The sequence below is a fragment of the Trichechus manatus genome, unplaced genomic scaffold (assembly GCF_000243295.1).
Source record: "Trichechus manatus latirostris isolate Lorelei unplaced genomic scaffold, TriManLat1.0 scaffold00164, whole genome shotgun sequence".
Lineage (NCBI taxonomy): Eukaryota > Metazoa > Chordata > Mammalia > Sirenia > Trichechidae > Trichechus > Trichechus manatus.
The window spans coordinates 4,797,007-4,811,524 of NW_004444100.1; the positions used below are offsets into that span (position 1 = coordinate 4,797,007).

Here is a 14,518-nt window from a genome sequence, read left to right on the forward strand (position 1 = left end):
ATTCCTGCTCCTACTGCTCATCTCTGACTTCTCTGGCAGTTCCCTATGCTGACACCAAAGTCTTCTTTCCCAAAGATAAAATATGATTATGTCATATCCCTGCTTAAAGATAACCTAGCTTCCTGTTATAGCCAGGATCGAGTCCAAGCTTAATAACATGGCATACAACACTCTTTTTACAATCTCTCTGCCTTACTGTATCTTTCCAGCTTCATCTTATGCCAATGTCCCAAGCCTCACATGTTTACCCTAGACTAAAACAAGGTGCCTTTGACTTTACTCTGACTCATGGCGACCTTATGTGTGTCAGAGTAGAACTGTGCTCTATATGGTTTTCAGTAGATGATTCTTTGGAAGTAGATCACCAGGACATTCTTCCAAGTCACCTCTGGGTGGACTCAAACTTCCAACGTTTTGGTTAGCAACTGTGCATGTTAACCATTTTTAACCCAGGGACTCCTCACTCTAAACTGGAGCCATGTAATTCTTCTCTAAAAATTATATGACACTTTGTCTCCATCCAACTCTCAAGAACATCCTTCCACTCCTCATCACTTAACAATCTTTCAAGAACTCCCCCCAAATACCACCTTTTCTATGAAGCCATTCATCGAAGCAGTTAGTTGCTCCACTTTTTTTTAACCTCAATAGCCTACGTTTTCATCTCTGTTATTACACTGCAATTTAATTATCTTTTTTCCATGTCTGTCTTGTCAACTGAACAGTAAATTACTTGAAAGCAGGTGGCATATGTATTTATCTTCATGTTCCCAGTACTTGGCATCTACTGGATGTGCAATAGATGTCTTTAGAATAAATATGTTCTGCTTAAAACTGGGAGTTGAGGCTTTACTAAAACTGGAAATTGAGACCTATTAAATGTAACTCAGTAAGACTGTTTCCCTAGCAAATATTCCTTACTAAGGTGACCCCAAAATTCTGTGGTACAACTCTATTTTCATGTGAAACCATGGTAAATGTTCAAAATACCCACATTATTAGCAAGAAAGAAAGTGAAAGATCTATTTGCCTATTTCAGTCCTTGTTTCTCTATGGAGTTGAGTAGACTTTCTTAAGAAGAAAAATTTTTAGAGAAAGAATGAGAATTTCCTAATGGCCTAAAGAAGTGCCTACTGCATGCCAAGCCCTTTTTACACATTAGTTCTCATTCTACTGAACAGTTCCGCCAACTTGGTACAATTAGCCTCAACTTGCAGAAGAATTCGGCCCTAAGAGATGAAGTTCCTCCAAGTCCCATGGCTTGAAAATGACAGAGCAGAGATTTGAACCCTGGCTTGTGAGAATTCAACGTCTATGTTTGTGCTGCCCTTCCACCAAGTAACTGAGTCAATGATCCTCATGCCATTCCACCCATTCCCAGTAATTCTGATGGCAAGTTAGGGAGAAATGGGAGTAAGGAAAAACAGAGAGGAGGCAAAGAAAGGAGAGAGAAGGTCAGTAAGGAAATGAAAGGGATCGATTCTTAGAAAATGCATTTATATATTTTTTGAAACCACAATGATATTCCTTTCTGTCACTTGTCAGGCAAAAGAAGAAAAATCAATGAAACTTAAAATCAAAATTGTATTCCTTGTTAAGGAAAAATGAAAACAAACAGGCTCATTTCATTAATCCACAAACCTAACAACACCCAACAAAAGGTTTCTATAAATTTTAATTGCAGTAATCTGGACAATGTTTTACTATGACTCATTGACTTGAGCCACAATGTTTCTGCAACATATTGTGCCCTACTTTATGGGATTGTAATTGCAGTGAAATGCTACTATACATACTCACTTAAAATACACAAGACTTATCAAAATAAAGCATTTCTGGAAATAGCATGTTCTATATTTGTTTATTTTACTTTATAAATCATGCTCATGGGATTAAAACCATAACTATGTTCTTCTAGGTGATTTCTACATTTCCTTCTCCTTACTTTTTAAATATTTCTGCTTAACACCTCTGTTTTTTTTATTTTCTGGAATATGCTTACCAATTATTATTTATTCCTAGTGTTTGAGAGAGATAACTCCTAACATAGAAAATGGAGAAACTGTTTCTACTAGCCATTTCACCAATAGGCACCCAGAGTAAGAGTACAGTAGATCCTGCCCCTTGCCTCACCTGAGCTTCCACTTCATTTCATCTATCTCTGGGTTTTGCTCGTTATACTTCCTACCCTTTCCTCCTCAAACAAGTTCTAACATTTCCTTTTTCTTTCTCTTCTTGTAGTGGGCTGAATAGTGTCCCCAGAATTTCATGCCCACCAGAATCTCAGAATGTGATCTTATTTAGGAAATAGAGTTTTGCAGACGTAATTAGTTAAGGATCTTGTGATGAAATCATTCTGGATTTAGGCTGGGCACTAAAGCCAATGACAGATGCCCCTATAAGAAAAGGAGAGGGCACAGAAAGACAGAGAAGAAGGCCATGTGAAGATGGAGGTAGGCAGAGATATGTTGCCACAAGCCAAGAAACACCAAAGGCCACCAGAATCTGAAATAAGCAAGGATGGATTCTCCTCTACAGCCTTTAGAGGGAGCATGGGCCTGCCAACACCTTGACTTTTAGACTTCTAGCTTCCAGAATTGGGAGATAATAAATTTATTTCGTTTTAAGCCACAAATATGTGGTAATTTGTTGTGACAGCCCTACAAAGGAGTGCACTTTTAAACACTGTTTATGAGAGAGATATTCCTGGGTTTGCTGATGTTTACAGGTCCATAACCCCTTAGCTGAAAACCTCAGGGTCACAGACGTTGCAGAATGCACAATTTTGGAGGATTTTAAAAATAGAATATATTTAGAATGATACCCCATATCTTACATAAAAACCTGTCGGGAAGCACCCTACAGTCAAACACATTAGTATTTCCATAGCAAAATGTAACAAGAAATAGAAAAAAATAGACTATAAACAGTCTTGCATCAGTTCAGTTTTGATTTTTGCCACCAAATGTGTTTCAGAAAACCTTTCCTTTTTCAGAGCCCTTAGAATTTGGGCAGATGAGGTGGTAGATCTGTCTATATTCTAGCAACAGGCCTTGTAAGACACAGTTCTGTAAAGGTGAAACCGTTAGCACCTCATCGTAGTGGAGTTTGGCCCAAACTCTGCCTGAGCTCTGTAAGTGTGAGCACGTGGACATGGTAAATAGTTAAAAATCCTAAAAGTGCAGTTCTCAAGAGACCAGAGAAAGATGAGTTACATCAGGTATATGGAAGAGTTTGTCTGGATACTAAGGTAGTATTTGACAGAATTAAATAAAGGATGTGAATAAGCAGGATGATAACTTAATGTCAAGTATTTTATTATTTTTTTCCTCATTAATTTTATTCTTAATTTTAAAAGAAAGCCTGCCGCTGGTTTACATGCGAGTTTTATTGGACACATGTTCTCAGCAAAAAGGCTGCAGAGCAGTAGAGCTATGTTTGGTACCATACATGAAATTAGACAAAAACCAAAAAACCAAACCCATCGCCAGCCATCAAGATGATTACGACTCATAGCGACCCTCTAGGACAGAGTCGAACTGCCATAGGGTTTCCAAGGCTGTAAATCTTTATGGAAGCCAACTGCCACATCTTTCTGCTGCAGAGAAGCTGGTGAGTTCAAGCCGCCAATCTTTCCATTAGCAGCCTAGAGTTTAACCACTGCGCCACCAGGGCTCCTCTGAAATTAGGCAAGGGGGTCGAAATGGGCTAAGGAATGGATAGTATCATTTGCCACTGTCTTTTCTTTTAGCACATTGCGAACTTGTGGATATATTTAAAGGTCATCTTTATGTTGGATAAAATCAAACACAGATCCGATTGATTTTACATAATAGGCTATTTCAAAGTAATGAATTAGCTGAACTAATGCTTTCTCACAAAATAAACAATTCCAAAAGAAAATAGATCTTTATTCTCATGCCCTCCTCCTCCCTTCTCAATTAATTAGACTTTGTTGGTGAAAGGAAGAAATTCAGCATAAGCCTGATTATATCATGAATGTAAAATGAGCAGGGCAAATAATGGGTTCTATGCTCTTTCAAACAAGTTAAATAAGTCCATAATAGCCCACCATTGTGTAAACACTATTTCACTATACTTGTAAAAGAAATATTGACTTACCTGTCAACTAAAATTATTCTGGCATGCTTCAACTAAGCTTATTAGTAATTCTTGTGGTGTACATGAATGTTTTTAGTTGTGGAGTTTTATCAAAGATTAAAGAATTAGGAAAACATCCGCTTAGCAAGCCCAGAAAGTATGCACGTACCAGACTGCACTTTACCAGAATCAGTTTTAGAAACTTGCGATCTAACAGTTTAAGAAGTAGAGAATGGTTTCCAGCCTGGCATGAGATACTCCCATACACAGCAGCTTATTAACACGGAGAAACCTTCCACAATCATAAATAAAAACATCTCGTCCAAACAAAATAGTAAATGAATCTAACTTTAGCCTACTAACCTTACTATCACGTGTAAGGATACTGCTGTTTTTCTCTGACATCTCACCAGTATGTATTACTGGATGTTGAGAGAAACCAGAAAATATGTATATTTTTTCCACTTTTCACATAAAAAAAAAGTCTTCCTCTGCTCCAACTGGTTCTACTGCTGTCCAAAAAGATTCCACTTTTCTTTACAAAAATATTTTAATTTCTTCCTCAATAAACTGCCAATTTGTCATACTGTGGTGGCTTGCATGTTACTATAATGCTGGAAGCTATGCCACCTGTATTTCAAATACCAGCAGGGTCATCCATTGTAGACAGATTTCAGTGGCACTTCTAGACTAAAACAAAGAAGAAAGGCCTGGCAATCTACTTCTGAAAATTAGCCAATGAAAACTTTATGGATCACAACAGAATATTGTCTGATATAGGGCTGGAAAATGAGCCCACTAGGTTGGAAGGCACCCAAAGTACACAGTGGCCACAACAATGGTAGCACAGAACCTGACAACTTTTTGTTCTGTTGTACGTTTTGTTCTGTTGAGCAAATAATCTGAGAAGCTGGACTATAGGAAGAAGAACTTGGCATCAGGATTGGAGAAAGACTCATTAACAACCTGCGTTATGCAGGTGACACAACCTTATTTGTGAAAGAGAAGAGGACTTGAAAAACTTACTGATACAGATCAAAGACCACAGCCTTCAGTACGGATTATACCTCAACATAAAGAAAACAAAAATCCTCACAACTGGACCAATAAGCAACATCATGATAAACAGAAAAATATTGAAGTTGTCAAGGATTTCATTTTACTTGGATCCACAATCAACACCCACGGAAGCAGCAGTCAAGAAATCAAAAGATGCATTGCACTGGGCAAATCTGCTGCAAGGGAGCTCTTAAAAGTGTCAGAAAAGCAAACATGGCACTTGGAGCTAAGGCCCAAGCCACGGTATTTTCAATTGCCTCGTATGCATGAGAAAGCTCGACAATGAATAAGGAAGACCAAAGAACTGATGCTTTTGAGTTTTGTGTTGGGGAAGAATACTGAACATACCATGGAATTCCGGAAGAATGAACAGATCAGTCTTGGAAGAAGCACAGCTAGAATGCTCCTTAGAAGCGAGGATGGTGAGACTTCACCTCAGGTACTTTGGACATATTATCAGGAGGGACCAGTCCCTGGAGAAGGATATCATGCTTGGTAAAGCAGTGGGTCTACGAAAAAGAGGAAGACCCTCAACGAAAAGGACTCACACACTGGCTGCAACAATGAGCTCAGATATAGCAACGACTGTGAGGATGGCGAAGTATCCGGCAGTGTTTCCTTCTGTTGCACACAGGGTCTGCTATGAATCAGAACTGACTCTACTGGCATCTAGCAACAACAAGCATTTTCATCTGGCGCTCCTCAGCGGTCCCCAGAGCCTATGCCTCACACCTGGGAGGGACTGCGCTTATTTCTGAGAACTCTGGAAGGGACACATAGGCCAAAAAAAAAAGCCCCAGGACAAAAGTAAAAAGCTGTCTATCCGGCATCTCTCTACTAAAGGTGATTTCTATGGGATCCCAAAACACTTTCAAAAAAGAATTAGTTATTTAGACTTCCCCATCCCGGATGAGTTAAGAAGGCGGCATAGGAGAGCTCCCTCAGGAGCTGTATTTATTTAGCGATTAGCCCAGCACTTTGATTTCAGGGCAAAAGCGAGCCAGACAGTGAGGCATGAGGTAAGGATCAAAAAGGCCACCCATCGTTTGCCGGAGGACGCCCGCCTCCCTACTCTGATAATGTAACCATTTTTCTGGACTAGATTTTAGTTTTTGTTTGTTTTTAGCACTCGATGTATTCCATCCATTAGTTGCAGCGGGCTTGGAGAAGGCTTGCAGCCTTCTTCGGTTCCTGCACATGTGTGTCCCTCTGAAGCGGGTCCCTCCCGGCTACCAGCTCTAAGTCACCAGGACCCCAGAAGGGGATGAGTTACCCCTGCCCCGCGCGCGACGCTGAGGGCTGGAATCTGCCCACGGAGGCGCAGCCCTAGGACTCGCCAGCCCCTCGCGCCGCCTGCGGCCTGCCTGCCCTGGACTTTGGGAAAGGAGGGAGGGAACGGGAGGGGGGAAAGTGGGGCCGAGCTGGGGGTGCCTGGGAAGCTGGGCTGCGCTGACGTCACTGGGCGCGCAATTCAGGCTGGAGCGCTTTAAAAAAACAAGCGTGCTAGCTGAGATGCTGTTCCAGACAGCGCAGGCCGCCTGCAACAGTAACTCGCACCGCCACTGCCGCGACTGCAGGAAGGGCTGGTCCAGAGGCCTGCGCAGCGGCGGCCGGCACCGCCGGGACTTGCGGTCCTTCTCCTCCGCGCCCACACCGGGGGACAGGAACGCAGCGCCCCGCGCTGTAAGCTCCAGCTGAGCTGCAAAAGCCTGCGGAGCGGCGCCAGGCGTGCCACGGTCTGCAGCAGCCCGCGCTCTGCCCTCCGCCCGCGTCCGGCTCGCGCGCCCCTGCCCGGGCACCATGGACACCTCCCGCGTCTGCGTGCTCCTGTCTTTGCCCATTCTGCTGCAGCTGGTGGCCGGGGGCGGCTCGCTGAGGCCAGGCGGGCCGCTGCGAGGGTGCCCGGCGCACTGTCAGTGCGAGCCCGACGGCAGGATGCTGCTCAGGGTGGACTGCTCCGACCTGGGGCTCTCCGAGCTGCCCTCCAACCTCAGCGTCTTCACCTCCTACCTGTAAGTGCGCTCCCACTCCACTCCTGAAGGGAGGCTGAGAAAGGAAGGGGAAGCTGGCCGAAGACAAGGCAGGGGCTCCTCGGCGCCCTCCAGCTCTGGAGGGGGCGGGCGAGTTTGCAAAGGGCATCTTGGCCAGACCTGCGTGGGCCGCAGGGAAATGCACGTGTCTCTGAGGAGAGCGCGTCCGCACTTTACGGGCAAAGCATAGAAGCAGCTTCAAGTGCAACACACCCCCGCCCCCCACCCCCAAGCGCTGTTGCGGGGCGACTTCCCCGCCCAGCCCTAGGCACGCTGCAGGGTAAATTCTTCCTCGTTGTAGATATTTGGGTGCAGACTCTGCACTGTCTGCAGAGTGGGCATTCGTGCCCCTGGAACTTGGAACTCAAGGTCTGGGCGCCCGGCCGGTCCTCAGCTCAACCTCTCCTCGGCATCCAACCCGGATCCAGGAGAAGACGTGCTGTCAAGAGTTTGCCCAAAGCAGAACCCCAACTTGCCCAACTCAAAAGGGATTTAACTCTGCATCCCGTCCACTGCTGAGTGATGTAACCTTTTTCTCTTCTTTTTCTTCCTTCCTTCCTACCTTCCTCCCTCCCTCCCTCCCTTCCTCTCTTCCTTTTTTTCTTTCTTTTAACGAAGTGATTAAAATGTGGCAACCACAAACCCCTGTTAGAACTGCCAGAACGTTATCTTTACCTTTGGCTGCCCGAGCCGCCCTTTGAAGTGCCCGCGGCCGCGGTGTAATCTTTAACCATCTCCTCCTCCCGGGGAGGAAAAGGGAAGTGGGTTGACGGCGGCGGGGCGGGTAAACAGCGGCGCAGACATCCAAGGGGCAACCTGAAGCTTACTGTCTTCCCTCAGTGACCCCGCATTCCCACCCCTTCTCCCCCTACCCTCACCGCAACTTCCAAAACTCTAACCGCGGAGATGAGGCAGCGGCTCGTTTCATAATTTGGTTTCTGGAAAACCCAGGCCCGGAGGGTAACAGGTGGTTGGGCAGATGAGGCGGCCGGGGAGGAACTGGCTTCTCAGGGACTAAAATGACTACCCCTCTTGGAGAATCTGGGGCTCGTTTCCTTCGGGACGAGAGACCGGGATCGGTGACACCGTGGGAAACTGGCGCTCACGACCACAGGGTGACACGTTTGCATTTTAATTCGAGGCGCTGCAGTGAGCCCACCCCAAACCGATGCAATCCCAGTTTCGGCTTCTCTGATTTACCTTGGCAGGAACGAGTCGGGATGTTTATGAACTCGTTCGTTCTTTCCTCTGCTGAGTTGTTTTCTAGAGGGAAGAAATATGAAGAGGCTTGCGCAACGTTTTGCACTAGGTAGTGATTCTTTTTCTAGAGGAGGAGGGAAAATTTTTTTTTTTTTTTTTTTTTTACTTTCTCTAAATTGCTGTTAAAGAGAGGGAGCATCCTGTTGCATTTGAGTTAGTATTATTTTGACTGGTTTTTCTTTACCTTGAAAGAGTTATAAAATTACCAGTTTTCCCCACAAAGTTTCTCTACAGTCGGGCGCATTGCATGTGGTAGTGATATTTTTACAGTGATGAAAATCTGCTCTCCTAAATGATCATTCTCACAGAATTCACATTTCCTCCTCCTGAACAGCTGTCTTTGCTATAAAGTGAAACTCATCCCCAACCTTTCTGACTGAACTGCTAAAATCAGTGTTTCAAGGATCAAGTATTCTAGACAGTAATTTCTTAGACCAGTTTGGCAATTTCACTTAAGAGCATACAACTATTCTTTCCCATCACTGTGAAGAAATTTGATTATGTCCAAGGGAGAGGTGTAGTCCTCCAAACACCTACCTACAATTTAAATCATCCACTTCAGTTATTAAACATGTTTAAGAATACAGCAAATACGTTTATGAATAGTGTCAGGATATTTTGTTTTTTTGTTCTTCCTGCTACTTCAAAGTGAAAGCATTTGTTTAGGCTTCTGTTACTAAAAGTTGGCATGAAATGCTGCTTTACACCATTTCCCACATACCTCAAATGCATTTGACTGTGTGCTCCATGTGCTCAGGACATCTTAACCACCACGTTCCCTGTTTCTTGTATCTAATACGACAGATAACCTCTTAGAGGTAAGGTACCATTAATAAGTTGTCATGTATTTCTTCTGCTATTTGATGACAGCCTGTACCCTGGTCTAAGGGGAAATTTCCCAGTGCCCTATAAAATATTCAATCCAGAGTGTCTGTGAAGTGACACAGTGAATACTGAAGAACTTGCTTCTAAAGGTTAATGGTTGATGTTTCAGGGAATATGAGTGCTGTATGTAGAAGCCAGTCCTGAGGAAAATAACTAGCCTGGTGCTCTTCCTAATGTGTACTTTCAGAACTTGGTCTCCTTGTAGAGTATAAAATGCTAGGGGCCTTGGAATGCCTTTTCTTTGTTGGTTAAGATTGTGTGTTTTTTGGTTTTGTTGTTTGTCTTTTTTTCTTTACAGTCATGGGAACAGACTTTAAGGGTCAATGATGCCCTCTTTTGGTTACACCTAGTATTATCCGCCCCTTTCTGCCTTCACTTGTACAATCATAACTCAAAAGAGAAATTGGGTTTACTCATACTCAGATGAGCCTGTGCTGTACTGCTCTTTTTCTTTTAATAAATAACTTCCCTTTGCTTTTAAAATGGAACACTAATTTACACTCCGCTGGTGCCCAGTGTCACCTTTGATGTGAAAGTTCAAGTATGCAAAGACTGATGTGGGTGAAGGGCCAGGACTTCTATCTTTTATTATTTGTGGTAGGTTATCACCACTTATTTAAGTCAAAGTGTTATCTCCTAATCTTCCTCCCCTCAAAAAAGAACAAGATTTCATTTTCTTCAAACAGATTGACCATGGCAAGTTCCAGCTGTACATATCTGGCAAATGGATTTCCTGTTATCTGATAGCTGGCTAGTCAGACTTGTAGGTAAAGAAAGTTTCCTAGATCACTTCATAGAAGGCAAGAGCTATTTATGTGCAGTTTTATGATCTTTCTTCCCCAGAAAAGCTAAATCTCAAGCCAGTCCAAACATTAATATTAACTCTCTTTTCTTGCTGAACTGCATTCCCCAATAGATCTATGATTGGACCATTGAACATGGGTGGCAGAAACACTGGAGAAATCTCTCTCTCTCTCTCCATCTTCTAGTGGTTATAAACTCAGGTTTTACTAACAGGGGCTAATAAAATTCACTCAGTAGAAAATCGGGAGCAAGCCAAGATTGATATATAAAAGCAGACAATAATTGGTTACAACATTTGATACATTTCAATCTATCAGTAGTGATCTTTCAGAAATAATGTAGTTCTAGCGTCTAATCTTATTATAGGTAAGCTATTCTAATTCGTGAAACATGGACATGCTAACAGGCTTAAAAGTAACTTAGATGTGTCTTTCATGTAGATAGTGTGTCATCCAGGTTGAAAACTAAACCCTAATGAACATGCTAAATAGTAAATACACTTTTCTTTATTGACCCAGAACAACTATTTTATTTTAAATGAAAACTGTGTTTTTCCCTGCTGTCGCTTAGAGACGTAGACATCTTACTCTCAGGCAAACTTCCGTTGTATGAACTGAGGGAACTGGGAAAAAGGTTTTTTCTGTGTGTTTTTTTTTTTTTTAATGTAGTTCGATTACTTTTCCATTTATAACTTTGTACAAATACTGTTACTCAAAATTAATAAAACTGATGGTAATAAGAAATAATCAAAAACCTCAATTAGTTAAATTTAGTATGGCCCTGGTATTATACAAGTTCAAGATTAAAGAACATTTTTAGAATCTTTTCTGGATATGATTTGATATATTTCTGCTTCCTGCCAAGCAAAGAAAAGTATTTTAAGTAAAAGAAAATGATTCTACTTTCGGGATGTTTACAAAAGTCTTAACTATTATAATAGTCTTAACATTTAGATCAGCTGCAAAATTTATACAATTTTTTCTACAACCTACTTTTAAACCTTGTTTAAAATATAATGATGCCGGTGACTTTCCTGGATTTTAATGAAATAACTTTATTTTCGTCGAGGTTTTTTTCAGTAGTGTTTTTGTTATGGGGACAATTATTGAGACCAATTGACTAAATTAGCCTGAATGATTTTTTTTAATAATTTTTTTTAAATCAAAAAGTAGTAAGTTCTGATTCAAACAGTCATTTGACATAAATTTATAATAAATACGAAAATAGATACTTCATACAAATATACTTTACTGAATATGTTTAACATGTGCTGGAAGAGCTTTGTGATGAGGATGAATTTTTACATATAATAAACATGGTCTTCTTCAACCAGCTTTTTCTTTCCTTGTACATTTTCTTCAAAGTAAAGGAGTTCTGGTGAAGCAACAAAGGGTAGCAATCGCAAGTGAGTTAGGAGAAATAATCTTTGTAATTAAATAAAATATATTGATACTGGGACCATGCACATTTAGATATATTTAAAGAAGTTCAGAAACACAGAAAGAGGTCTATGACTTCTCATAGATAAATTATGTATTTGAAATATTTCATTGTTTTTAATTTCCAAAACATATAACTGTCAAGAAATAATATCTGAGTAAGCAATTAATCCAATAAAGCTATCATAACATTAAAGAAATTATAGGATATTTACAGTTTTATAACTAATACCTAATTTCTACTTACCTTAGTAAAACATTTTTTAATATTTCTTCTATCAAATAGTACATTTAAGTTATTTTAGCTATAAACTTAAGAATATTTCCAATTAATCCAAATCATATGTGATCAGTAGAAATGAAAAGCAATAATAGTAAATTCTGCCTTGAACAACTTTGTGGAGTAAATTGTTTTGGTTTTGTTCAGTTATTTATATAAATTCAGAGTAATGCTAAATGGCACATTACCTTATAAACATCCTTCAAGTAGGTACTATGTTAAACTGAACTCTTCATGAGAAGGCAAATTCTTCCCTATAAAATGATTCAACATCCTCATTCCAGTTGCAATGTTTTCATTCCAAGAGGCTCATTCTGTAGTAATGAGTCAGACTAGCATTAAAGTCACAATTGATATATTCCATCCCAAACAAAACTAGCTGATTATCTAGCCCTATTCCTATCTTAGTAGAATTTCATTTGTTGAATCTGCCTGTGAGTTTCAACCCACTACAACTCTTTTATTCCCAGGCCTGTCAGCTTCCATCCACATTTTATTCACCCATTATAGAAGTCCACTACGTGCTCAGTTTCACCTGGGGAACTCCATTACCTCTGAGAAGAGGAGATATCTCATAGGCCGTACTGTGGGATTTTTCATAAAAATTCTCATGATTCAAAATTAATTTTGTTCTCTGTAGCTTGCATGGTGGGAAGCAGGCTCGCCCTTGAAATCTATGGCATTTTCTCCCACCTCTTCTAGTTAATTTTGTTACATTGATTGAGCCCAATGAGAATGCCTTACTTGAAACTGGTAAGTAGAAGAACATTAGTCATTTGATTTTTCAAGAAATGAAATAGCATTATCTAGTGGTAATACTAAAAGATTACTCACAGGATGTTAATATTAGTAAGAGAACAGTTTAAAAGATGCTTCATAAGCAGGAGACCTTTCTAATATCTTCATGTATTACTCCTATTCTCAATATTTAAGTCTGGACTTGGAGAAACTAAAATGTACTTTGAGAGTTTGCAAAGGAACCCACCCATGACCATGAAACCATCTTCCCTGAAGTCAGATGGAATAGCACTGCAGGTTGTAAGATGGGCTCTCTTTGCTTCAAGGTTTACCCTCCTCGCTAGGCTGTGCGCTCTTCCAGGGTAGGGAGTATTCTAGTTTATATCCCAAGTATCCACACCAGTGCCTGACACTTAAGGGATGTTCGGTAAGTATTTGTAATGATGAATTAAACAGAATTGCCTGACCCAGCACTGAAATCCCAGTGGCTAAAAAGTCAGAGAAAGATAGATGAGAACTACTAGTCTACAAGTAACAGAGCAACTCAAGGCTACTGGTATCCCATAGCTAAGAAACAGACGCATTTGAAATACACTTGAATTGTGTTCAGCTTAAATGATGTGATGAGTTGTTTTAACAAATGCACCAGACTTTATGTATCCAACTTACTTTATTATTTTAATAACAACATTAATAATAATAACAGCTGACATTTCTATTACGCTTGCTGTGTGCCAGGAATAATGCTAACTAAGAAGTTTGTTCAGTCATATACCCACAACAACTTCTCACGCAGATACTACTATCATCCCTAACTTGGGGACCTGTAAGCTTATTCCAAAGATATAAAAATATGTTTGGACCTCTTTGAAGTTATCTTCAGGGCCAGTTAACTAGCAACACAAGAAAACCAGCCTTCTAATTTATAGTTATGCCTCATAAGAATTGTAATTGGTGCTGAATTATTTAAGCACATTTTTCTTTTCAGGAACATAATTTATGAAGCTCCAATACCAGAAATAATTGTTCAGAGAATTCTAGAGTGGAATAAAGTTTTGATTTTCAGTAAAAGAGGCATTATATTATATAGTTTAAGGGCAATATTTTGAGTTTAAAGGTTTTTTATGGGTTGAGGAGTTAGTAGATGTTGTTGTTGTTAGGTGCCATTGAGTCAGTTCCGACTCATAGTGACCCTGTGTGCAACAGAACAAAACACTGCCTGGTCCTGTGCCATTCTCACCTTTCCTGAATTATTTAATTCTTTCAGTTCTCTAATTCATTTGCTGCTGTAAATCTGTTACATGTTAATCATTTTATTGTATTACAAAGTCAACATGAAAAACCAATAGGCAACCAATTAATGATAAATTAATAATCAGTATAAACAGCCCCTCATCAAGTGAGAACTGATGTTTAGAAACTTCAGGATGCCTTGAAACACAGTCTAAAATCTCTTAAAGCAATGCTCTCACATTTTAGTTTTTCATTAACGTAACACTAATAATTTAAAAGCATTGAGCAATCTCTAATTTTCAAGTGTCTCATTTTTTATATCTGCATATTTTTTTCATACTCATTTTATCCTTCTTGCCTTCAGAAAATGTTTTGCTTTCTCTGCTAGCAAGGGTTGTGGTGGCCAAGGAGGAGGAAAGCTATGTCAGGAACATACTAACTCACACAAACACACAAAGAAGAAACAATTCCCTTTGTACCACTGACTCAGTGGAAATGATACGTACTTTGGCAGGGCATGGCAGTGGAGAGTCAACCCTTTCAAGGAGAGAGACTGAGGAGCTGACTGTGTGAAGGCACCCTGGGTATGGTTTAGAAGCTGAAATGCAGAAGACAATCATTCTGGCAGAGGGAGCCCAGCTCCAGCTGAGAACGCATGCTCTGAGCTGACCTTCCTCATCAGCCTGCCG

General features: G+C 40.7%; 1 protein-coding gene across 3 annotated transcripts in view; it reads left to right on the top strand.

Moving 5' to 3' along the window:
• The first annotated feature begins 6,960 nt into the window (after nucleotides 1–6,960).
• Nucleotides 6,961–14,518, top strand: part of LGR5 (leucine rich repeat containing G protein-coupled receptor 5) — a 141,794-nt gene continuing 134,236 nt past the window's right edge. For all 3 annotated transcript variants that reach the window (XM_004386449.1, XM_012558399.1, XM_012558400.1), the window contains exon 1: nucleotides 6,961–7,172. In XM_004386449.1, coding sequence (XP_004386506.1) covers nucleotides 6,961–7,172 — 212 coding nt within the window. The remainder of the gene's footprint in view (nucleotides 7,173–14,518) is intronic.